This window comes from Ochotona curzoniae, unplaced genomic scaffold (assembly GCF_017591425.1).
Source record: "Ochotona curzoniae isolate NIBS_2020 unplaced genomic scaffold, NIBS_Ocur_1.0 contig_3332, whole genome shotgun sequence".
Classification (NCBI taxonomy): Eukaryota; Metazoa; Chordata; class Mammalia; order Lagomorpha; family Ochotonidae; genus Ochotona; species Ochotona curzoniae.
This window is the reverse complement of record NW_024465816.1, coordinates 3955899-3982985: the sequence shown is the minus strand read 5'-3', so window position 1 is coordinate 3982985 and position 27087 is coordinate 3955899. Positions and strand designations below refer to the sequence as shown.

At 43.1% G+C, this 27087-nt stretch overlaps 1 protein-coding gene across 3 annotated transcripts in view; it reads left to right on the top strand.

Annotated features, from left to right (window-relative positions):
• The window catches only part of MTUS2 (microtubule associated scaffold protein 2), a 319619-nt gene that overhangs the window by 182176 nt on the left and 110356 nt on the right, over positions 1 to 27087 (top strand). For all 3 annotated transcript variants that reach the window (XM_040979842.1, XM_040979840.1, XM_040979841.1), the window contains 2 exons: positions 10779 to 10877; positions 26811 to 27022. In XM_040979842.1, the coding sequence (XP_040835776.1) occupies positions 10779 to 10877; positions 26811 to 27022 (311 nt within the window). The remainder of the gene's footprint in view (positions 1 to 10778; positions 10878 to 26810; positions 27023 to 27087) is intronic.

Sequence of the window (27087 nt, the reverse complement as noted above, 5' to 3'; positions counted from 1 at the left end):
TTAACCAATTAAACCATCATACCAGACCCTGTTTCAGTTTTTTAAAGAAGAAAGCAAACAGAAAAAAATAGGGCAATAAATATTTAATGCAATAGTCAACTATGCTGTTTAGGCTTCAGTGAGTTTTCAAGGTGGCTCAGGGAAACTTGAGGTTGCAGTCAAAAACACTGGAGGAAAATTGAGTAAGAACATTTGTTTTTATCCAGTGACATTAATCATCATAAAGGGCTAAAGGCAAATGACGCAGTCTCATCCCATACCTCTCCTCCCCAAGGGCCTGTTCCTTTACTCCTTGTACTTTTTTTTAAAAAGATTTGTTTATTTTACTGGAAAGGCAGATGTACAGAGAGAAGAGACAGAGAGGAAGATCTTCCGTCTGATGATTCACTCAAGTGGCCACAACAGCTGGTGCTTTGCCAATCCGAAGCCAGGAGCCAGGAACTTCTTTCCAGGTCTCCTACATGGGTGCAGGGTCCCAAGGGTTTGGACTGTCCTCCACTGCTTTCCCAGGCCACAAGCAGGGAGCTGGATGGGAAGTGGAGCTGCTGGAATTAGAACCAGTGCTCATATGGGATCTCAGTGTGTTCAAGGCGAGGACCTTAACCATTATGCTGTCATGTCGGGCCTGCCCCTTGTACTTTTGCACATGATCCCTCTCCGGTGGGGCCTGTGCATTCATGCATTCTGCCTGTCTCACACCTCAACCCTCGCATCCTCTTCCACAAGGCCTTCCCAGGCTCCCCCTTCAAGCTCCCCAACCCAGGATGATGTTATGTGTCCCACTAAATGTTGGAATTCTAAAGACCAGAGTTTTGTGTCTATACTTAGAAATGTTCAGCTCTGTTATCTCCATACCATCCAATAAAAGTTCAACGAATTAATAAAGGAAACTTTGGGATTTTTCACAAGAAAGATTTTGGTTTGAAAAAAAAAAGTGATGTAACCTTTGGAGTGAGGCCATAGAATACTAACATAGGGGTAACTACTTAATCCCAAGTAGACCATTTTAAAAATTTCTTTTTTAAAATCATGCTCATGAATTACTGTGAAAGTAAGTGACCAACTGAGATGACCCAACTAATCCAGAGCATTTCTTTCATTTTGGTTCACAATGTTTTCAGCAACTAAAACTGCCAATAAATGAAACCCAAATATCCACTTTCAGAGTTTCAAAAATGGGAAGTATTTGCCAGCACCACTTACTTATCCACACTTTCTCAGTATCATAGATCGTGAGTGTCCCAGTTCCCCCAGGAGAGCTGGATGGTTTTCTTCCCACACATCCATCACATTCAGAGCTTTGCTCATTTTGTTTCAGTGTGTACTACAATTTCTCATTACTCACCTGGGACGTAACTTTTATTATGTGGAAGGAGGGATACTGAAGAGGAAATGACAAGAGAAAATAAAAAGTTTCAAAATGTCATGAATTTACCACATTGCAAGGTTGACTTCCTACTCCATGGAGGAAAAACAGAAAAGAGCATGATGAGTTATTAATGCTAATCAACTCCCTTAGGTGCACGAATTTACTCAGCAGATGCTTCTGAGGCATTGTGTTGTCTAATGGGAACTATGATAGGTGAAGACATCCACGCTACTGTAATCAAGTTGCAGTCGCACAGCACTGCAGCACCACCTGGAGGCCTGGAGGCCAAGGTCAGAAGCTTGCATTGAAGCAAGGTTCTCTGGAGACAAGAAGAGGGAAGAGGTGGCAACTGAGTCCTTCAAGAGAGATGACACCACTCTCAATTTTGAAGTTGCAATGATTATGAAAAAATACCAACTGTATTTAAGGGAGACATGAGATAAACATGTTACAAGATTTGGAAGAATATGGAGAGTGTATAAAGAAGTGAGGAAGATCAGAGAGATAACATTAAGATCAACATTTCTGGCTGAGGCTAAAAGCACTTTTTCTGAGGGAAGGAAAGATGAGAAAATTCATTAGGCAAAAATAAGTTCAAATTTGATCATCCTGAGTGGAGTGTATGAAAATATTTAACCTGTCCCTTTATCCATCCATTACCTGAAGTATGAATATTAGGAAGAATTCAATAAATACAGAGAAGAAAAATCAGATGAAAAAATGACTAATTCATGTTTCAAGAAAGGTTTCCATATGTGTAGGGTGAGAATTTATAGATTAGCAACAGACATGAGGAAGTGGGGAGTTCCAAAGAGCAGGAACTCAACAGAGGACAGAGGCAAAATAAATTTTCAGAGTGAGGATGAAGGGAGATCCCAAGAAGACAGCCATCTAACACTCCTGAAGGTGATTAGCCTGGAATGAAGTGGGTAATTGAGGGCTCTAAGAAACAAAATAACATTGCATATTGTAACTGTAATGGCAACTCTATATTCCAATGGAGCATTTAGGAACATAATATAAGTACATAGAAAACTAAACAAATAAAAGCCAAGCAACTACTAAATCTGGGAAAAACAAAAGGCCATACAAGTGAAGAAATCATTCAGTTTTGCATAATATTTACATAGTTAAAACGCAGTGAACAACACTTTTTACTCAATCAAAAATTATGGTAAGCTGTTCTGACATGATGAGGAGGCCTCATATGAAGAGGCGCCTGTGGAAACACGTCCTTCAGTAGAAAGCCACTAAAAGATATCTGAAGCATAATATCAAGCAATAGCATCTTAAACCTGTAAATTGGTTTTGTAAATACTAGAAAATAGCTTTAAAAATAGCTTTTTAAAAAAGATTAAAAATATTGGGTATGATAGCATAGAGGGGCAAGACAAGGTAGTACTGCTTTTGTTTAAAGCTTCATTTAGATGATCATTTAGAATGTGCAGAAGTAGAATTTTGGTTTTTCAGGGGGAAATAGACATTAAAAAAGAAATGCAAGGGCCGAAAGGAAAACATGAGAATGGTTGGGCTGTCCCATGGCTGCAGTTACAACATGTGGTTCTAGATGTGGTGCCCTCATCTGTGGTGCGCATGCTCCGTTGGACTAGAAAAGGAGGACAGCTGGTTTCTGCCAGGGTTGGGATCTACAGAGTTGTGGCCAGGAAGTTTCTTTTGTCTCTGTCATACTGGGACAAGGTTTTCACAAGAGAATGATATATATATAAAGTACATTGAGGGTAAACCTGAGATTGGATGAGAAAGGAGCTGAAGAGAGAGATGCCTGATGGCTTGGAGGAAAGTGATCTGACAGTGGGAGTGGGGTAGCATGGTACTGTACCACAGCTGATTAAAAGACACTGCATGGGATGCCTGAATTTCATATTGGAGTGCCCGGTTTTGGTCCAGTTACTCCTTGAATCCAGCGTTCATGCTAGTAATGTACACGGGAGACAACAAATGATAACCCAAGTGATGGGTTTCTTGTGGACCAAGTGGAAGACCTGAATGGAATTTCTGGCTCCTGACTTTGGTCCTGACCTACCCACCTCCATTTGGGTATTTGAATAGAGAATTAGTATATATGGGTGTGCGCTTGCTCTCTCTATTGCTGTTTCTCTCTCCTCTCCATATAGCTTTCAAATCAATGAATAATTTTTTAAAATTTTTATTGGAAAGGCAGTTTTACACAGAGAAGAAGATACAGAGAAAGATCTTCCATCTACTGGTTCACTCCCCAAGTGGCCATAGTGGCCAGAGCTGAGCCCACCTGAAGCAAGGAGCCAGGAAATGCTTCCAGGTCTTCCAGGAGGGCACAGAATTGTAAGGCTTTGGGCCATCTTCTACTGCTCTCGCAGGCCATAAGCAGGGATCTAAATGGGAAATGAAGCACAGGACATGAACCGGCACCCATATGGGGTCTCAGCACATGCAAGGCAAAGATTTGGCCACTAGGCTATCATACCGGGCCCCAAATGAACTTTTTTTTTTTTTAATGAAGTGAGGGAGTAGTCAGAGCATAGTGATATGGCCAGGATAGAAGTCTGTACTCAGAATGATTAGCCTGTATTTCAGAGGTACAGTTCAAGCTGGTGGCAGGGGTCCAAGGTGGTGCTCAGGGCTCATAATTAAAGGTGCCACTGGAAGTTGTGGGTATCAGAAGCTGGATTTTAGGTGAGTTATGCAATCAGTTATTTCCTGAAACGTTGGCAGGCCTAGTGGTAAAAAGGCAGGCTGTACCTCATTCAGAAATGATACAGGTTGAGTATCTCTTATTCAAACCACTTGAGACCGGAAGTTTCTCATTTTAAGTTTTTCATGGTTTGGAATATTTGCTTACATGTAAAGAAATACATGAAATTCACTGTTTCCGATATGCATATGGTCTAAGCAGTTTTATAGTACATGTGTGGTGTACCTGTGTTCTGATGGCAACGTGTAAGATCAAGTGTGAAGTGTTCTACTTGCGGCATCATGTCAGCACTCAGAAAGTTTTGGATTTCGGAGCATTTAAGCTTTCACATTTTTGGATTAAAGATGTTCAAGCTATACTAGTTACTGCAGATGTAGAGTTTGGGGAGGGCAACATAAGATCACGTATGTCTAAGCAAGTGTATTTGTTACCTGGCATTTATAAATCTTTAGAATAAATACATCCCATGAAAACATGATCTCCAGGATAAAGGTCCTCCTCTCTGTCAGTGGGACATTACTTGATGGAATCTTGCTGCTCTTTAGTGAATAAATCAGTGAGTTTGTTAGGAAGGAGGAGGCTTATATAGACGAAAACATAGATGTTTTCAAAAAAAAGCTCTTCATTCCATCCTTAATAATAATTTCTTCGTCTGACTTTGGGGAATCATTAGGCCTCCATTATAGGTCTGATTTTTCTGAGTTTCTATCTGAGACCTTCCTCCCCCTGTTTTTTTATTAGATTTTTAAATTTATTTTTATCGGAAAGTCAGTTATACAGAGAGGAGAAGAGACAGAAAGAAAGATCTTCTGTCCACTGATTTACTCCCCAAGTAACCACAGTGGCCGGAGCTGAGCCACTCTGAAGCCAGGGTCCCAAGGCTTTGAGCTGTCCTCTACTGCTTTTCCAGGCTACAAGCAGAGGGAGTTGGATGGGAAGCAGGGCTGCTGGGATTAGAACCAGCGCCCACATGAGATCCCAGTTCATACATGGCGAGGACTTTAGCCACTAGGCTACCGTGCTGGGCCCTGAGCCCTCCCCTTTTATCCTTTATTTTTCCAACTTCAGTATCTACCCTTGTGCTTTCAATAAATGATTTTTGAAAGGTAATGAACTCTAAACACTTTAAAATCCATTCTTCTCTCAAGTATAGCCCAAACTCAAATCATTCCTCTCATTAACTCATTCTCCCCTAATAGCATACTCCCACTGATTGTTTTTCAGAAGATCACTCTTGACATGGAAGAATGGTTTCCTTCTTATTCTTACACACATAATTCTTCATGAAGGAAGTCAGTCTCTTTTTCTCTCTTCCTTTGTCTCCCTCCTTCCCTCTCAGAACTTTTCCAGGTTTCTCTTTTATGTGGTGTGTTGCTACCAAGACAATGCTTGCTTTCTTCATTCCTTTCTATCCCCATGAAACTTACCTTGAAATGCTCCCCCAGTCAGTTGTCGTGTAAGTGACATCAGAATCTGTATTTACTGAATCTGTCCTTGGATTGTCTTCCCCTGTTACCTCCTTCCTATTAAGCTGGTGCGATGCTAATCATTTGCATTGTTGCCATGCTTCCATTTCACTCTTCTTGCTGTTCCCCTCTTCTATCAACAGATCCTTGCTCCTTGTTTGGGTGCAGGTCTGCCGGGGCTGCCAGCCTTGGAAGGATCAGCCAGTTACATCTGCCTTCACAGGCAAGAGCATTAGATGCCTGGGGGATAAAGCCTGGCTGTGGACTGTGGATATTTCTTTATCCCCTTTGTTTGTTTCTTATCTTTTCCTTATAGTGAAACTTACTTCTAGGGCTTGCAGCCTATTGTGTGTCAGTTACAAAGCCTGTGAAAAATTTCCCTCGAGCTTTTTTTTTAACATTAAAAAGAAAGATATGACGTTCTTTTGACTGTGATCTTAAATCTGTTATTGTTCACTTAGATGTGCGCAATGAGTTAATTCTATTTGCCATTTGTCATTTCTTCTGTTTGATTGGCAGCGTCATGTTCAGAGTGAGCTCCTGGTGTCCATTGGGCAGCTCTTGTCAGGTTCCCACAGCTCCTGTGCAGGTGGTCTCTGCTTCAGGCATCAGTAAGGAAAGTGCACGTAGAAGGTGGCTTTATCAGCTGATGTCAAAGTCACTCACATCACTGGGACAAGCCCTTATCTCCAGGAGCAGGAAGGGTGCAACCACTGCTCCCCCCTCCGCTGTTGATTGATTGGCCAAGTGGTTCCTTTGTCCACTGTCCCTGGGTACTTCCTATTTTTCTGTTTGTGGGGACCCATTGGGGCTCATTGTGATTTGTCTGGAAGAGGGGGGTGTTATTTTTTTGGGTACAGACTGAGGTTGGCATTTCTTTCCCCTCCTACTTCCTCCTTTCTCACTCCTCAACTTGGAAATAGATCTCCAAAGGTAGCTCTGGATTCTGTGTATTTACATCATGTTATGCAGTTTCGAGTCTCCATAAATTAAATGGGTGTTTTAACCGTTACATAGCCCTGTGTGAGACAAGCATGTATTTTTATTCAGACTTTGTGTGGTTCTAAGGTACAACAAACTAATTTAAACTTTGTGGCTTTCAGCAAGAAAGCAAAAGAGTAGAGAGATTTGGGACTCTTACTACTGAGATGAGAGCAGGTGGCACTGATCTGAGGCATGGGCTGGACCAAGGGACTCCACACATCTCCTCATGAAACTTTGCACCTCCTGACCCTTTGTTCCCCTTTGTTGGTTTCTTCCTCAGAACACCTGTCCCCTGGGGAAGCGGGGGTGGTCATAGCTGCCCAACAACCATTCCAGGCTCACCTCCCACCAGCTTAAAATCTATCAGAAAGGTATTTTTTTCCTTAGTAATTCCCACAATGTTCACAAGGTCAAATTCTTGTCATCCCAAATCCAGTCTTGATTCATTCTCACACGAGGATGCAGATTAACCCCAGAGTCAGCCCCACCTGACTCGATGGAACAAGAGGAGGAAAGGACCGATCCCTGAAGGCTGGCTTGAGTGTTTGAAGGAACTGACTGAGCCTAACCAGCAAAGCTTTGGAAGGATCTGTCTGACTGGAGGAAGGGAAGCAGGGGACATCAAATGGAATCTTACGGGAGGACTGAGAAACATGCAGAACTAAGGCAAGTGGTTTAACTCAGTATGAGGAACTAATGCAGAACAAGCAGTTAGTGGTCAAGAATTTCCTCATTTCCTTTTTCAGTTAGATGGGGACGGAGGATTATGCTGGATGGGGGTCCCTAAACGTGTCTGTAGACGCATTACCACGCTGCGTGAATGTTGCCTTCTCACTGGTGTGATTCAGCCAGGGATCCTGAGATGGGAAGAATCCTGTGGGGGTTCCACAGACAGCCTCTGTGTTCACAGACATCATTCAGGAAGCAGACGAGGAGTAGATGCTGTGCTTGAAGCAGGCAATTGTGCCCTGAAGATGGGGCAAGGGACTTTGGCCAAAATCTCAAGGAAGCCCCTAGAGGCCAAGAAAGAAAAGGACAAAAGCAAGGAAATGGAATCTTCCCCTGGAACCACCAGAAGAATCCAGCCCTGCCAGCACCTTGGTTTTGGGCTATGGACACTGAGTCAAATTTTTCAGTTCTACTGAGGGCATGATGACATTGTCATGTAGTATGTTAGGGTGGTGTCTGGCTGACAGCTGAAAACAGTCGTTTTAGGAGAAAGATCTGGGACATCGGGATGGAAAACAGGCTGTGTAGCTCTTCTGGGTATATTCATCAGGGGTGTAGGCAGGTTGAATGCACAACTCACATCAAAGAGTGGATGAGAGAAGGTAAAGATTGAAGCTTGAGCTGCCTTTGCTCAGCCATCCTGGAAGGAGAAAGGAGCAGGGAGGGAAACAGAGGGCATTAGAAAAACCCGGAAACCAAAGGCACATGGGTATTTCTAGACACTCAGCTATCTCATTGTGGTCACCAGAAGCTTATGATGTACTTCGAAAAAAAAAAAAAAAACATTGACACTAGGGCCAGCAATGTGGTGTCATGGGCAGACACCTTTGACCTGAGGTGCCGAAATCCCATGTAGGTCCCAGTTCGAGTCCTGGCTACTCCAGTTCTGATACAACTCCCTGCTAATTACCTAGAAGAAGGAGCAGAAGATGGTCCATGTGCTTGGGATCCTGCCACCCTTATGGCAGACCCCGATGAAGCTGGTGGCTCCTGGCTTTGGCTTGGCTCAGCCTTGGCCATTGTGGCCATCTGGGAAGTGAATTGGTAAATGAAGAATCTCTCCCTATCTGTAACTCTGACTCTCAAATCAACATATACATCTTAAAGGAAAAAAAAAAGAGAACATCTATATGAAAAGCTGCATTGTAAGAGAACTGCAAGATAAAAAGTTTTGAGTATAATTTTCTGTGCCGTTGAGAATACTCAGACCCATACAGGAGTTCCCCAGATAGCCCTGTACTCCTGCAGTCTGCAGAGACAGAGCGAAACTTTCCATGTAATTATCTCTGTAGGACTGCAAGAACTGTGCTGACCTCTCCACACCCTTCTGTGCACCAGACAAATATTCATTTTGGTTTTGCTTTTGTTTGTTTTGTGTCTGTTTATTGCTTACCATACAAGTAATGCAGTATCATCATATAATGCAGAAGCTTATTAAAATGAGAATTAAAAGCCGCTCAGTCCAGTTGCTCAGAAATAATGCTAATTAGGAGTTCAGAACCTGTCTTTCAGGTCTTTTTATGTGTTTGCGATCATAATACATCCATGCCACTACAGTATTGAGCTACTTTGTCCTTTTGCACAGCTAAATAGTACTCCATGGCTTTGCTATACTATATTTAGCCATTCCCTAATGTGCATTTTTTTATAATTTATGTTTTATTATCCTGAATAATGCAACCATGTCTTCAAACTTACATCTCAGCACACTGGGGAAGTGTTCCACAGAGCAATTAGTAAAAGGGAATTTCCGGGTCAAAACTATGAATATTTAAAGTTTCATAGAGGCTGCATGGCAGCTGAATGGGAAACAATGTTAGGCTAAATAAATATTCATGGTTTGTTTTGCTTTGAAGTAGGAAACGTGATGTTTCAGGCAAACCTTTGGCCTTTAACCTTTCTTTTCTCAGCTCTCAGGAGTCTCAGTGTCCTCTCTTCTTGGTTGATACCAAAAGCCAAAGCAGAGGAGGAGGAGGGGTAGGAGAGCAGCGGTCAGGTTAGCTGTGTCTTTCATGCTGTCGAGGGGGATACCTGCAAGTCCTCCCCTGCTTGGACCAACCTGCCAACCACTCGCAGGTTGGATGCTTCTGGATCTTTAAAGAGAAAAGCTAATACATTGGATCATATTAAAATCCAAAATGAGAAGCAAGCATGTGGCATAGCAGTTATGACGCCACTCAGGACACCCACATCCCATGACAGGAGGCCTGGTTTTGCGTCCTGGCTCCTTCCCCAGTCCTAGCTGCGAGGTAGCAGGTGATAGTTCAAGGGGTTTGGTTCCTGTCACTCACTTAAGAGACCTGTGTTGAGCTTCTGGCTCCTGACTTCAGCCTGGCCATTGCAAATGCCAGGGAATGAGAGCTTCTGTTTTTCCACTTGTCAAATAAATCAATAAATGCCTTATAAAAGAAAAATAAAATACTGTAGTTGCGTTGAAGAAGTTATAGCATTTAGACCACGGCAATATTTTAGATATTTCTCTTTAGTTCTACTGGGATAAATATTAGTAGATAAGCCACATCTCTTAAAAACAAAAAGAAAAGTGATTTCAAAAAGCATCAATTTTAATATTTTTGCACCAAAATAAGCTTAGTTTTAATTCCATCTTTCTGCAAACTCTTTGAAATGCCCTCCTGTTTAATGACTAGCTATATTTCTGTAAATAAAAATGTGTATGTTTACAAATAATTAGGTAAAGACCCTGAAGAAGAACCACAGAATTGCTAGCCATTGTTAGCTTTGGAAAGAAGTGTGATCTAACACCTGGGGACCCACCCCAAGCTCTGTGTTTGAAATGTCACGTGCAGAAGCAGAGGCAGGTTGGAGACATCTCTCTTATTTCTGTAATCTTCCATCCATTATCCTATTACTTTCTGAGGAAGGTGAGCTGATGGTGAGTGCTGTGCACAGAGCACAAAGGCAAAGCCTCACTGTATCCTGCAGACCTCAGATGTCATTCGAGAGGCACCCACATTGTGTCCTTAGACACGGCCCTTGTGCAGGGCCAGTTGTGGCAGCGTCTGCCACACAGGTTCAGCTCACGTCAAGAGGGCTATTGCCAGGTCTGCTCTGTGTACCAGCTGCATGGAAATTCATCAGAGTCAGCCCCTCTTCCCCCAGGGACTCAGCTCTGGATGTTGCTGCAGTTATTAACCAGTCATGTTCACTACTGCTTCCTCACTCACCTTGTGAAATTTTACTTTGCTAGAGAAACGCAGGTATATGGAATTGGTGACTACATACAGTAGAAGTGTTAGCTCTTGGGTTTGTCAGGTACTCGGGATGACAGTGACCTTCAGGGAAGGAAGCATTTCTCACCAAGTTAGAAACAGCAGTGAGTTCTCTGCCCTGACCACTGAAACTCAGTTTTCTTGCCTGGGAATGAATGTGTCACAGGGAATAGGGACCACAGCAGCCAGTTGTTCAACTACTTGCCATTGTTGTTTGCTTTTGGTAAGCCATTTTTTCCTGAGCCACTGAGATTGCTGCTTCAACCATAATGAGCATTTTCTGTTTTCTCTCCTCAAATTGCATACAGGAACGAAGAAAGAAGCACAGAAAGATCAAGACACGAATAAACCTGCTGTTTCCTCTCCTAAGAGAGCAGCAGCTTCAAGCACCAAGCCTCACTCTCCAGGTATGTAAGCAATCTGGTCTGTGTTGTCTGGGGAACAGATATACACTTGACCTTTATTTTGTTTCACTGTCATTTGTGGGGCAGTGCCAGCCTGTGTAGTGAATGTGGTTATTCCAGGGCAACAGGTACACACAGCTGTTGGCCTCTCTTCTCCTTAAAAAATGAGATATTATGCCATCTTTCAGTGGCCCGCTCTTTCCTTGCGTAAAAGTATCTGCAATCCTCACAACAGGTAGAAACCATTTCAGCAGAAAAACAGGCTGAAGATTCAACCTCAGGTAATAATATGTACTAAAAAGAAGAACAGAACAGAAGCAGGGGACACTAAATGACTGTTGCTATTTTGTGATTGGGGAAATGATTTCTTTAAGTTCAAATATGAGTAAGCTAATGTTGTATATAATGAAGCATTCTTTAAAGATTTATTTATTTTGATTACAAAGTCAGATATACAGAGAGGAGGAGAGACAGAGAGGAAGATCTTCCGTCTGGTGATTCACTCTCCAAGGGGCCGCAACAGCTGGAGCTGAGTTGATCCGAAATAGCAAAACATTTTCTTCATACATCAGAACAATGGCCATAAAAGCAGCTAATGTTTGATGTCCTGAATCTATTAGATCATTTCCTAAATTCTTTAAATATATAATGTATGTAATGCCCACGTAACATTGTGAGAAAGGGACATTTTTTGATTGACCCTTTTCCTGTGAGGAAACTTAGGTTGAGGTGTTTCATTTAATTTGTCCAAAATTGGAAATAACAGATAGAAGTGGCTTAAGTTTAAACTCAATCTGAATCCAAAATCTGCATTTTTTTGTGGTTGTTTATGTTAGAAGTGTGCACGCACACACACACGACACAAAAGCAGATCTCCCATCTATTGGTTAATGTTCCAAATGCTTTCAGTGACTAGTGTTGGGCCAGGAGCTAAATTACTAGCTGGGAACTCAGTTTAGATCTTCTGTGTGAGTGGAGAGACCCGATTACTGGAGCCACACTGCCACCTCCTATGCTCAAGATCAGCTGGAAGCTGGAATCAGGTGCCCAAGCTGGTAATTAAACAAGTACTCCAGTGTAGGACACAGGAATCTTTATGATATGTACATAGTTGATTAGGGTGGATATGGTCCAAGATCAGGGGAAAATGAGTTAGACTTTTGCTTTCACATTTTCTTTTCCTTGTTCCTTTATCTGGCGGAAAGAGAGACAAGGGGAGACAAGCCCCCCAACCACCTCAGCATCCGGGGATGAGGAACAGCCAATTGATATCATCCCACTGTCCCCAATGTGGAGCATGCCTCAAGGATTCTGCTCAAGTGGTTTCAGTAGTTCTAAAATGCTGTTGATCTTGCAGATGCAAGGATGAGGATATCCTTCCAAGGTCCATTGGTTGCCATGGTCCACCTCAGTCTCCATTTGCTCAGATGTTTTCTGTCATGCTTCATTGGGGTAGTTGATCAATTTGTTCTGCCCTCCTTCCTCTGCTATGGTGCCAGGTGTTTTCTGCAGGCTCCAGTGGTCTGACATATCCTCCATGTGCCTCTAGGTATGCCATCCACTGCTCTGCTGAAGTCACGGAGAAGGTCCAGTTTTGATAGATGTACTTTACTTTCAGACCACGGATCCTGCCACTCTCCCCATAGTTGGAGTTATGAGTCCAGTGCTTTAGTAGGGAGGCTTCTCAAAGAAATTCCATCTGGGGTGACCCCAGGCTTATCTCTTGTGTGTGCTCCCACCATTATGGGGTCCAGTTCATTATGTCACCCTCATCAGTCTATAACCACAGTGGTGGTTGCAATTGCTAGGTCAGATCTATTTCCAGCCCCTTTTCTTATGCAAATCAATGCGGATCTTCTTTTATATTTCTGAAAAGAATGCTGTTTGGATATTGATTGGGATTCTGCTGAATCTGTATAGTACTTTGGGCATTATGGACATTTTTATGATATTGACCACTGCCAATCGAGAAACAGAGTAAGTTTCTCCATTTTTCAATGTCTTCTATTTCCTTTTTTAATGTTTTATAGTTTTTGTCATAGAGGTCTTCTACATATTTAGAGATTGATTCTTCTGCTTCATTGATTCTGTTTGAGACTCTCCACTGTGTTTTTAATTTGCTCCACTGTGTTCTTAATTTCTGATATGACTTTCCATTTGATTCAGTGCTGCTATTTCCTGTGTAGCATATTTTTAAATTCCTTGAATTCTCGTATGTGCTTCTCATAGTTGTTTAGTAGCTTTATAAGGAATTTTCTAAATTCTGTGTCCCCCATTTTCTCAATGTCTTCCTCAGTTATCTGAGGGAAGTAGAGGCTTTCGCTCCTTTGTTGGAAATTCTTCAATAACATTCATAGTACCTCTATTTATTCTTTTATATTTTGTCATTGCAATTTTAATTGAGTAGACAATATGTTAACACTATATGTAAGTTCTTGATTACCTTCTACCACTATTTCAATGTCACCTCCTCAATTGAGGTGTGTAATGATTTTGGGGGGTGTTGCAGAGAAATCTCTCATACCTTGCTAATGAGTCTTTATGTTCCATCTAATAGTATATGAGTGAGTCTCTGATGTCCTATCTCTATTGTTCTTTGGTTATCTCATCCTATTAGTGTGTGTATATGAGTGTGTGTGTAAGTGTGTGTGTGTGTGTGTGTAGGGGGAGAGGGGGTTTAGGAGTAACCTTGTTGGTCTTTATAGAGGGTGGAGGCCCAGAGCTGAAACTAGGTAAGGACTGGAGAGGATTCCTCCCCCACTGTCCCGCCGAAAGTTTATTGATCTTCTGGTTCTGATGACCAATCGTGGTTCCTAGTTGTTGTTCTGATGTCGTTGGTTCCTATGTGGAAGGACTCGGGTTTCTTCCATCTCATGTAGTTGGTCCAAAGAGAGGGGGTGTCTGTCCTCTGGGTTCACAGCATTCGGAGGCATTCCAAATCCCCGTGTTCTCTTTGGCGGTTGCGTTGACGTTCCTGTGTCCATTCTGATGGACCTTGGTGGGAGTCCGGGAGTCCTTATAGGTGGGGGATAAGCCTCCTCCAGTCCCTCTGTTCCACTCTGGGGTTCTCCCCTATTCTGTGCATATGACCACTTGTTAATAGACTGTTTGGGTCATTCCTGATTCCCCCTGTGTGGCATTATAGCTTTTACTATTGTCTAATGCTGATCTGGAACTATCAACTTTAAGATACTTATCCAGTTCCTGCAAGTTGCACTACGTGGATTGCTAGCATTTTCAAGGGAAATGAGAGATTTCTCTATGTTCCTGCCCAGTTGCTGTGTATCATAAGGAATTGGCATATATTGGGAGTTACGATATTTCGGAACTTATGGAATGAAACCTTAATAGCAGCAGATTCGTCTGAGGGAGATTTACAGCCTTTGGAAATCATTGAGGTTGCTTGGTGTTCCCCCCCTCCCACCCCCCCTCCCCCCTCCTACCCCCCCACCTCCTCTCTATATCCCTCCCCTCTGTCCCCCCCCCCCATTGCCAATTTCTAAGTTGGCAGATTTTTCTCCTTATGGCAGGTTCCTAAGATTTGTTACTCATGGGTTTACAAGTCAAATTTATGTTCATGCAGTGTCCTGGATTAGGAAGACACCAGCTGTCCTAAATGACTGGTTTGTCAGCAGCACTGATCTTGCCGACACCTGCTGGCTGTTAAGTCTGAGTGTCACCTGGAGTTATTTTGGGTGGAAACCTGTAGAGTGCCACAATTAACTTTTTTTTCTGAGGGACCTGTGCAATACACTAAGCTGGAAGTGATTTTTCTCCTAGTTTAGTGCTTGCACAGCTCAACTGCTGTCCCTTCAGCCTAACAGTATCTGGTCCTGCAAAAATGGCATCTGTATCCTAATGATTTAGTGCATATGCAGTTTACTGCTGCTCCTCCTGTCCTCTCAGTCGCAGCCCCTCTGTGCAAAATGGCACCCGATGGAGCACTGATGGAGGTCCAAGGCTGCTGGCTCTCGGATTGAGAAATCACACAGACCCTGCAGGATGCGAAGCTGGTGCTGCTTCCTCCATGGGTTCAGCTCAGTGCTAGGAACAAGCCCGCTCCAGGCTGTCCCTTCAAATCTGCACTCTGCTCAATACACAAGATGGTGCCGATCTGGCACTATTGAGAGTCTGCAATGTGAGATCCACCCTGCCCCTGAACCACCCCTTGTTGTCTAATTCTGTGTTCATTGTTGGGTTAAACAAATCAGCAGGACAGACAGTTCTTTGCCTGTATTTGCCTCATGAGTTCCTGGTGAATTCCCACTCCCACTTGGCTGCTGCAAGAGCTGTGGCTGCCACTGGATCTCCAGCTGCCACTGGAGACTGGATCACTGGAGTCCAGATTGCTGTTTACTGGCTGCTGGTGGGTTCTCTGTTCACTGTAACACTGCTGCACTGTTGCCACTGCTTCCCTGTGTCCAGGGGACTTCAGGTGCCCCCCTGCTAACTGCCTGACCTCTATCTTTTCCTGGAATCTACTCCTTATGCTTCACCCTAATGATTCTCCATCAACCCAAACCTCTCTGCACCCTAAACTGCCATCTTGCCCTACCTCCTCAGATTTCATTCTCTTTTTCTGGCAAACTAGTATTCTGTAGTGTAAATATTCCCCACATTGTCTTTGTCCAGTCATCAGTCGATGGGCATGTAGATTGATTCCAGTCTTCCCTATTGTATAATCAAGTCTCTGATGTGCTGATTTTGTTATGGCTAGATCAGTACTCAGGAGTGGGATTGCTGAGTCATGCTGAAGGAAAGGTGTCAATCTAAGGAAGCTCCGGGCTGTCTTCCATAATGGTTGTACTGTTTACATTCCCACCGACAGTGGAGTAGAGCCAATTTGTATTCTTAATCTCCACGCCACTTACCAAAAATCTTAAAAAGAAAGGCTACAATTTATGGTGACTTTAAAATGTATAAGAACCAGATCATCTTTCCTCACTTTACATTGTGGCTTCTTTCCATGCATTTTTTAGATGACCGTATTTTTTTGATGAAATGTCCACTCAAATTTTTTACCATTTTTAAATCGGGTTATTTGTTTTTCTGTTGAATTTTGATAGATTTTTGAGACTGTATGTAAAGCTCCCTAATCATTCGTGTGACGATGTCTTACCACCCTTCCCCCAGCTATAGCTTGCTTTGCTTTTGCCTTACATTATCTTTAGGTACATCTATTTTTCCAATTTTGATAAAACATAATTCATATTTTAATACCTTTACTTTGCTATTATATAAAAAGCGTATGTATAATCCAAATTCTTAAAGATTTTCTTCTTTGTTTAATATTAAAAGGTTATAAGTCGTGGGCTTCAATTTTAAGTCTATAATCCATTGGAGCTAATCTTTGCATATAAATATGAGAATAAAGATATAAAACTAATTTCTTCTTATCACTTTTTTATTCTCACACTGCATTAAAATAACTGAGGTTATTATTTTCAGGTCTTCTTTCCTAATATGTGTATTCAGTACAGTCAACTTCCTTATATGTAAGGCCTTAGCCACATCAGCTACTTAAAAATATATTTTTAGTAAGTTTTTAAAGTTAGGGTTACATAGACAAAGAATTCTATAGATGCTCAGCCTTTTGGCTAAGATCAAGTGTAAAGAAAGAGCTCTTCCATCCTGTGGTTCACTCCCCAGATGGCCATAATGACCAAGGCTGGGCCAGGCTGAAGCCAAGAGCCAGAAGCTTCTTCTGGGCCTCCCACGTGGGTGGAAGAGCCCATCCACTTGTGCTATTTCCAGCTACTTTCCCAGGGCATTAACATGGAGCTGGAACAGAGGTAGAGTAGCCAGGACTCTAACTGGTATCCATATGGGATCCCAGAATCATAGATCATAGCTATAGCCCTCACAACACTGCTTACGTTAGTGAGTTTTCATCTTCACTGAGTTCAAAATATCAATTTTTTTTCTACTTCTACCCATATGGCAGTTTATTTCCAATTGCCATGGTGACATATCTGCTGCAGGATAATTGATAAAGCAGTTTAATTAGCTCAAAGTTTTGGAAACTAAAGGTCCAAACAGCATAGTTTGGGCTCTAGTGAGTGCTGAATGACTGTATCACAACAGAAAAAGGTGGCATCAGGCTGGAACACAAGTAAGCGTGAGATCGCACGACTACACAACCTTCTCAGAACTAAAGTGAAGGGATCGGTCTTGCTCTTTTATAACAACTTCCTTGTGAGAACTACCTGGGCTTCACAAAAACTACTTAATACCTTCTGATTCCCCCAATGACATCCCATTAGATTCCACCTCTTAAAGATTCTACTACTGCTCACTTCACTATACCTGAAGACCAAGCTTGCAACTCATGAACTTTGGTGAGATATCCTCAAGCCATGTCACCCACGATATTTAGAGGTATGTTGTTTAGTTGATAGGTAGTAATTGGAAAACAAATGTTAAATAACAAAAAATAGTATTCCTCTACTCAACTTTTCTCGTGCTAAATGTATAGATTTTTTTTACGTCAAGCAATTCTCCAATTTTCTGCAGATACTAACTGGGTGTCACATAATTCACTTTAATTCTACTACTATCCATAAGTAGCACAGACCCTGTAAGAAGGGTGCATCTCACCAAACAGTCCTCATGTCAAATGCCAGTCATAAGTCATAGGTACTTGGGATATCTGCATTGCTGTCCAGTGTGGGCGTAAGTGGGAATGGGAGGGCCTTGACTTCACTTAAAGCTTGCCAGTTTATTATAAAGGGCTGGATAAAGAATACAAGTAGTGCATAAGGTCAGGTCTGGAATGGTTCTAAAAGTTGGGATATGCCACCTTCCTAGGTATGAGCCCATTCGTAGCCCAGAAGTTCTCTATACCCCCTAGCAGAGAAAATTTTATAGAAGTTTCATCATGCAGGCAGGACTGATTTAAAAATTCAGTTTTCAGGGCCTGCCTGCCATGATGGTACAATTGGCCAGTCCTCCGCCTCCTGGTCTTGGGATCCCATATGGATGTCAGTTCATGTCTCGGCTACTCCACTTCCTATCCAGCTCCCTGCTTGTGGCCTGGAATGACAGCAAGGGATGGCCTAAGGTCTTGGGACTCTGAACCCACCTGGGATACCTGGAAGAGGCTCCTGGCTCCTTAGTTTAGGTCAACTCAGCTCTGGCTGATGCGGCCATTTGGGAAGTGAGCCAGCAGATGGAAGATCATTCTGTCTGTAAATCTGCCCTTCCAATAGGAAGTAATAAAATCTAAAAGAAGGAGGAAGATAGGAAGAAGAGGAAAGGAAGGAAGGAAAGAGAAAGAGTGAGGGAGGATGGGATGATGGAAAATCTCTCACATATACACACATAGGAAAGAAAAAGAAGGGAGGGAGGGAGGAAGAGAGAAAATTTAGTTTTCCTCTGCAGGGGTTGGAGATTGGAGGTGAAGGCTCTGAGTTTCTAGTCATGGCTTGATCTTTCCGGTGGTCAGCCTCTCCTGAATCTGCCCAGGAGTCACCAAGAGTCTTCTCATTAGAACAAAAGATGCTTCTGTCATCATAGAGATTACCCAAGCTTTAGGACCTCATAGTCAGGAATTGGAAGCAGAGATCAAGAATATATTAGATTATGTCAAAGATGACATGAATCCTTTTACACTTATTGAGATTTATGACTCCTTTCAGTGTCTGTCTGGGTAAATGTGTCACGCAGACTGAAAGACAATGTTCTGTTTTTACGAAGCGTGTTCTACAGTGTCATAGGTCAAGGATGTTGTGGAATTCTTCAGGCATTCTCTGTCCTTACTGATTTTCTGTCTGTCTGTTCTATCAGTAATAGTGAAAGATCTCGAAGTCTCGGGCTTTCGTTGTGGATTGACCTATTTGTGCTTTCACTTCTGTCAACATTGGCTTCATTTATTTTGGAACTCTGCTATTAGATGCGCCAACACTTAGTTCATCATTTTGATGAATTGGCCAATTTATCATCATGAAACGGCTCTCTTTATCTCTGGTAATATTCTTTCCCCTGAAATATACTTTGTTATTAATAGAGCCACTCCAGATTTCTATTAGTTTTACCATAATATGATCTCTTCCCATGCTTCATATTTTCATCTGTTGCTCTTTATATTTATATAGGTATTGTATAGGTCATTTGTAATTGGATTTTGTATTTTTATCCAATCTGAAATTTCTTCCTTTAAAGAATACTTAATGTTATTTATTTGACTGGTATTAAACCCATTTTCTTTCATTGTTTCCTCCCTTCCTCCCTTCCATTTGAAAGACACACAGAAACAGACATGAGCAGACAGACGAGTAAACAGAAGTCTTCTGCCCACTGGTTCTTTTCTCAAAAGTTCACGGCACTCACAGTGGGTCACGCCAAAGCCAGGAGCTGGAGTCTCAGGTTGGGTTTCTCACATGAGTGGCCTGGAACCAACTGATTGAACCATCATCTGTTGTCAGGGTGCACATTAGCAGAAAGCTAGAATATGGAGCAGAACCAAGACCTAAACCCCGCACTGCAATATGGGAAGTGGGTTTCAACTACTAGACCAAAAGGCCTGTCTCCTTAGCTTTATTTCTGCTAGATATTTTTGCTTTACTGTTTCTCTTTATTGTTTTCATTTATGATTGGTGCCTCTTTTTATAGGGCACCAATCCCATTTCTGAGGACACCACTCTCATGCCCTAATTACCTCTCAAAGATTCCACTTTCAAATTAGGGCTTCAGTTGAGTAGTTTATGGGAAGGGGAAGATATAAATATTCCATCCATAGCAACAATATTTTGTTATTCCTTTATGATTTTTTTTGTTTCATGTTTTAATGGGGATGGAGGGGAAGAAAACTAGAAGGGACACATCTGTCATGGTGGCAGGATGCGGGCTGCCAGGGCACAGGAAGGGCAGGATGGAGGATGGGAGAGCCAGGAGAAGGGAAGGGGAAGGGGGAAGGAGAAGAGGGGGGCTGTGTGGGCCATGTGCTAGCAGTATTTTTACATGTAGGAGCGAAAATATTGATGATCATCTTAAGAGCTTGGCTTGCCACAGGTGCATTTCAGACAAGCCCTAGAGAATGGAGAGCTGAAAATGTTTCATGACCATGGTGGGAAGAAGAGGGAGTCAAATTTTCTTTGTTTCCATTCTCCTGTTTCCTTCATGCCTTTTTGAAATTGGTTCTTTCTTCAGATTTCCAAGCTTTTGAGCCATCAGATAATATCTGCATAAATTAAGATGGTAAATTTCCCCCAGATGCATATATAGCTGATACACCTTTCTCCATAAATGTACAAGTAAGCTTGGGAAAGAGTTGTATTCCATGTCTCTGTACCTTCGATTGCAGAGGACTGCTGTGCCCATTGCAGTCTAGCTGACTCACCCATCACTCCACTGCGTCTGCTCCTGCAGTGACCACCAGTGACCTCTTGGTGACTGAGTGGTAATGGACATGTTCTCTTATCTGCGTGACAGTTGACATGATTAAGCACTACTTTCTTTCTGAAGGTTTTTCCTGCATATGTGACAGCACGACCAACTGGTTTTCTTCTTGCAACTCTTTCCTTTTAAAAAAAATATTTTTATTGGAAATGCAGATTTATAGAGAGAAGGAGGGGCAGAGAGAAAGATCTTCCTTCTGCTGGTTCACTCCCCAGGTGGCTGCAATGGCTGGAGTGAGCCAATCCAAAGCCGGGAGCCAGGAGCCTCTTCCATGTTTTCCATGCAGGTACAGGGTCCCAAGTCTTTGGGCCATCCTCTGCTGCTTTCCCAGGCCACAAGCAGGGAGCTGGAGGGGAATTGGAGCTGCCAGGACATGCACTGGCACCCATATTCAAGGCAAGGATTTAGCCACTGAGCCGTCACACCAGGTCTGCAACTCTCGTTTTCGTGGTTAACTATATTCTGTTGTGTTGCTATAACACATTTTGTTTATCTCTTCATCGGTTGATCTGCATTTAGTTGTTTTCACTTTGTCTATCTGGAGTAAACCTGCTATAAGTTTGATCATTACCGTCATGCAGTATCTAATCTTTTCTTCCTCCTTTCCAATGTACTTTTCATCTGATTCTGAGCTTTTTAGCTTTATAATTTCATTTTAAGTCTTCTCTATCGTTAATATCCCTATATGTTGTGTTGTAGTTATGAAACATATAAACATAAAAGTCGTGACTGTTTGAATTTCTGTTATCTGGCAGTTCCACAATTGGGGCAAGTTTGAATTTGATTTCAACTTCTCATTATGTGTCCCAACGCCTTCCTTCTTGCACACTGAGAATTGCTTTTGGATGCAGGGTATTGTGAATTTGACTTTTGAGAATACTAGACATTTTTATTCATCTTGCCAAAATTTGTTATATTTTCTCATGGAATTTTCCCAGTTGCATAACACTGTGACCCCACCGTTTTCACCCTTCAAGAAAGGAGAGGTGTAGATTTACCTTGACACAAGTACTTTTACTTCTTATAAACAAGTTTCATGAATGCTATTTTGTGACCATTTTTATTTCATCTTAAAAACATGATATTGCTAAATTGTTCTCTGTTGGTTTTGAATCCCTGATTATAGCATGCTTTTTGCTTTGTTTTGTTTCTGTTCTCTACTTCAAACAAGAAAATAATCTGCTGCTTTCTGGGGATGCAAAATACCAAGCTCTCTGTTCCATAGGGTATAACCAGTCAGTTATTTTAAGGCCAGGTGTTGCCCAGTCTTGGTTTCTGCTGGAGGGAGGTGCTGCATCTCACAACACCTGCTCTTTGCCTTTCCCCATCACAGGCAATCCCTAAGCAAACAACTGTGATGCTGGCTAGAAAGTATGAGTACATAAACATGAGTTTATGAAAAAATTGTTAACAAGATAATTTTATTGGGTAAATTTTGTTTTTATTTTTGTGTTAGAATTAGGAAAATATGGGATACTTCAGAAATTTCATAGAAAAATACAGGTTTATAACATGAATTTAGTTTTGGTGCAGATTTGTTTGTGTTTTGGGAAATCCAAGCATAGATTTTTCTTTTTCCTTATGGGCATTTCCCATGATCATTTGGAAGACCTTCAGAGTGTATCACTGGGCAAAATTTTCTCAAATAATTTCAGATTGATTGAACAAAATAAAGCCTATCCAGGTCTAAAAAACACTGAGCACAAATGCTCCCAAAGGGGGTCCTGCTGTCTGTTAAGATGATGGCTGAATTCACGAAGTACATTGCCTGAAACTGAACAGCTATCAAAGTTGTGTCCTAGAATTACTTTCCATCTCATTTGCAAATATCAAGGTCATGGTTCTGCTCAGATTCTGTGAACATAGAGGTTCCAATGTGACACTGTGCACTTGATATTATGTCCATGAAACGTTCCAGCTTTAACATCAAGCTGAGCTTTTCCATCCATTCCACTGCTCTGGTGACCAGATGACTGCTGATGAATTTTTAATCCTCTTGTTCCATTTTCTAAGGCCTCATCCTCCCCAAAGCTCAACCTTTGCACGCAGCCTGTTTATAGCTCAGCCTTGGCACGCACACCGTTTGCATTCACCTCCTGAGGACTGTTGAATTGTCAGTTGTCACTAAAGATCAGTATAAGTTCTGTCTGTCCCACTAAGAGTGACTTGGTCATTTGCTTGGGGTAGTTTCAATGGATAAGCTAAGTCTGATAGTCTAAAACTAAATCAAGAATGGGGCAAGCTTTGGACAGAAGGAGGGAGTTGTAGATTTAGAGTTTCCCCCTAACCCTGACACATTAGTACAGAATGGATAGGGTGACTGCAACATGGATGTTAGTGGTAAGTGCATTTGGTGTGGTGCAGGGGGTAGGGGGGTTGGGAGGGGGTGTCACAAGGCCTGGAGGCAGAAGTGGATTAGCACTGGTCAGACAAGGAATGGCCTGAGAGCCAGGACTGGGCCTCTTTGCCCGGCTGGTTCTCCTCACTCACCTTCATTCATAGAAGTGCTCAAAGTGCCCAGATCTATTGGCTCCCTGTGAATCACAGGCCATGAAACAGATAACATCAGCTCTGTCTGTAGGTGATGACAAAAATGCCAACCTAGCATCTTTTTCTTCATCTGGTTCATATACAGGAGGTGCACTGTGGCAAAGACTCAGTTAACAGCTGGGAAGTGTACCCAAGCTTTCAGTAAAAGGCTGGCGTTTCTCTCCCCTGCCCCCACTTCACTTAAGGACTCCAAAATGATTGGTCAGCCCCGTGTTGAATGTCTGCTGTCCCTCATCACAGTGTCCCATCTCAGCTGGGTGGATACTGGAAAGCTCCTGTGGGAAACCAGAGCTTTGCATCTTGGAAGAAATTTAATACAGATAAGCAGGTTCTGACTGCGTGCTTTGCTACTTTGAACTTCACACTGCCTGAGAAGCAATTAAAGATAAAACTGCAAGGAGCAGGGAGTGAGGTGATAAAATATCCCAGCATCTGGATGTGTCAGGGTGTTGGGCCAGGGGAATGGTGTGACCCCTCCTGCAAAGCCTGCATGGCAGCTCTTTTCACACAGTGTTGGGGTCAGAGGTCAGATAGAAGTCACCATCACCATTTTTCATCCTGGCATCCACCAAGCTCCAGGTGGCCGCCATCCTCCAGTTCTCCTTCCCATTAGGTCCTTGCTTCCTAAGCAGATTAGCATTTTTGCTTTGTTATGTGCTAGCTGCAGAGGGGAGACAGCAAAAGCCAACACCTGTTCTGCGACAGGTGAAGCTGACTACATATCAGTCAGTTTCTTTCAACATGGGCTCTCCATTCCCAGAGTGGCTCATCTTCATGGGCCACCCTGGTGATACACTTGCAAATGGGTGGGTAGGTAATAAAGTAAACTATAAACAGGAATGAACTGTTAACAGAGTTAAAAATTGACAGTAAGTTGGCAAGCCCATAACCCTCCCAACTCTCAGGATATGGGGTTCTGAAGAGGCTACCATTTGCTGGTTGTGTGCATGTGTGTGTTGCACTCTGATATTGTGGAGACAAAAAACAATAAAAGAAAAGCATTTGAAATATTAAAGTGGAGGTGGCATAATAGCTCAGTTGGCTAATCCTCTGCCTTGCAGCACCATTATCCCATATGGGTGCCAGTTTGTGTCCTAGCTGTTCCCCTTCCTATCCAGTTCCTGGCCTATGGTCTGGGAAAGTAGCAGAGGATATCCCAAGGCCTTGAGATTCTGCATCTACATGGGAGACCCAAAAGAAGCTCCTGGCTCTGGCTTTGGATTAGCTCAGGCCATTGTGGCTGTTTGGTAACTAGGTCAGAGGATAGAAGATCTGTCTCCCTGCCTCTCCTCTCTGTAAATCTGCCTTTCCAACAAGAATAAATAAATCTTGGGCCCTGCAGTGTAGGCTAGTGGCTAAAGTCCTCTCTTTGAATGTGCCTATATCCCATATGGGCTCTGGTTCTAATCCCGGCAGCTCCTCTTCCTATCCAGCTCCCTGCTTGTGCCCTGGGAAAGCAGTCGAGGACGGCCCAAAGCTTTGGGAACCTGCACCCGTGTGGGAGACCCGGAAGAGGCTCCTGGCTCCCGGCTTCGGATCAGCATGGCATCAGCCGTTGTGCTCACTTGGGGAGTGAATCATTGGACAGAAGAACTTTCTCCCTCTCCCCTCCTCTCTGTATATCTGATTTTCCAATAAATAAATCTTTAAAAAAATAAATCTTTGCCATATATATATATATATGGTGGTGGTGGTGATGGTCGGAATCCATGTTCTTTCTCCATAAAGGAGAATGATTTGCTGGAGCAAAGGAATGTGCCCTAAAGATGTAAATCCATGGTCAACTACAACTGCAAAACTTCTCCGATTGCTAGCGGATTTCATGTCTGAGAGGCTCACACAGAGCTGCAGTGTCCCAGAAATACACCTGCTCCCTGTCGGCCTCTGACCATGATGGGTGGATGGATAGATGAGCATCTTTCTTGCCTTTCCTCCCTCCATTGTCAGCCTAAAAGTAGTCTCTCCTTGTGCCCCCAGTCCCTGTCCTGAACCCCAGGCATACCTTTCGTTTCCTTCCTCCTTGACTCCCATAGCACCTCTCATTTGCCTGCCAGGAACCAGACCTCAGGGGGCTTTGTGGATCAGGGTCAGGAATAAAGACTTCCTTCTTGTTGTCGTGGAGAGCAAGCTGGCAGAAGGAGGTCCTCACAGATCAGGAATTGCCTCCCATTTACACAGATTAGTCCCCATAGTGACCAATACTGGGAAGGATGACAACAAGTAAGACTTCCCATGAGAGTAAGTGGTGCCGGTGGCGTGGGCTGAACTTTTACCCATGGAGGTAGTATGCAGTCACTGGGCAGACATGCGGGAGAGGACCTGATAGGGCACTGGGGCAGCCAAGATAGTCAGGGTGGACCTGAACTTGAAGATGGTCATCAGACCAACCACCTAAAGAGGGAAGGGACATCAAGATATTGCTCCTTGGTATCTCTTAAGAGGTTGTTAGGTGGGCCCAACACAGTGGCCTAGAAGCTAAATTCCTCACCTTGAACGCACCAGGATCCCATATGGGCCCCGGTTCTAAACCTGGCTGCTCCACTTCCTATCCAGCTCCCTGCTTGTGGCCTGGGAAAGCAGTCAAGGACGGCTCAAAGCCTTGGGACCCTGCACCTGCGTGGGAGACCTGGAGGAATCTCCTGGCTCCTGGCTTCGGATCTGCACAGTACCAGCTGTTGTGGTCACTTGGGGAATGAATTATTGGATGGAAGATCTTCCTCTGTTTCTCCTTCTCTCTGTATATCTGACTTTGCAATAAAAATAAATAAATCTTAAAAAAAGAGGTTGCTAGGTAAAGAGATTTTTAAAAAGCCTTTAATTTGGGGATGGTTACCACTCATGCATTCTTGTTTATATTTTTTAATACTTGTAACCAATATAGTTTTGATGATCAAGTTGTCTCAGCTTTGGTCAGGGAGCCCTTTCAAGCTGCCCTCTGACTTCCGACCCCCCGCTCCCCATCAACCTTAGAGGGATTTCTAACACCTAGGAACCCAAGGCTTGCCTTATACTGTTCTATTTGGAATGAACTGTTTATCCAAGGAGTTTCCATTGTTCTTAGTGAAAAACAGTATACAGAAGCCAACATATGGAGGTTTGGAGCATCGACTGCAACTGGGAGGTCATTGCTTCTGGACCTGCTCAGAGGCGAGAGTGGTGCAACAGTTTTCTTCCTGTTTGTGATACCCTGATTACACGATGATGTAACCAGTTCAAGTTTAGCACAGCAGATTTTTCTCTTAACTGTTTTGTTCTGTATTGATCACTTTTGTCTTAAAGTCTTGAAAGCTAATAGAATTAGCATGCCTCTTATTTCTCCCACTAAAACATGAAGTTATTTCCAAAATTACTGTACTAGCACCATTTCTTCCAATAAAGCTCTGAGTAAACCCTTTTTTTTAAAGAAAAAGTTGTGGGGTTATTCTAAGTTTGTCTTTCACCTGCGTTGATTGAAAATGTCTACCGGGATCCAAGCCAAAGAGTAATCCCCTCAAGAAAATTAAAGCAACTAATTTTTCTAAACAGCCTTTGAAGAAGTGTTGGACACTGAAATGAATTTGGTGATACTATTATCCTTTCTCCAGCCATAAAACGTTGAATGGTACAAATAAATATCTGGGTTTTTTTTTCCTTTTAAGCCTTAAAATGGCCAAGCATGAGCAGCTCCCTCTCTTTTGCTTGTGTTAGAAGCTGTCGTCACACTTGATTTGTCTTCCAGTTGATTTGAGAGGAAGAGGCAGATGGGCAAATCTCTCATCTGCTGGCTCACTCCCCAGATTCCTGCAACAGCCAGGAGCCAGGAATCCATCCAGATCTTCCACATGGGTGACAGGGATCCGACCACTTGAACCGTCACCACTTCCTCCCAGGGCCTTCTGTTAGCAGAAAGCTGACCGGGGTCAGGACCTGTCGCCAACATGGGCTCCCCACCTGTTCCTTGTGTTGAGTTCTTGTTCACAAGTGACTCGTTTGCTTTATGTGCTTCTCTAGGATATCCAAAGCAGAGGACGACAGCCCCTCGGAATGGGTTTGCAAGCAGGCCTGACCTACAGGCCCGTGAGGCTGAGAGGCAGCTGGTGCAGCGGCTGAAGGACAGGTGTGAGCGGCAAGCCCGGCTGCTCAGCTGGGCCCGTGGGGAGCTGCGGAAGGCAGCCTGCGGCTTCGACGCTCTCGCTGTGTCCACACAGCATTTCTTTGGAAAGGTGAGACCGCATTTGAAGCATGTGAAAGGGTTCATTTAGGACATGGTGCAAGGTGGAGAGGGTAA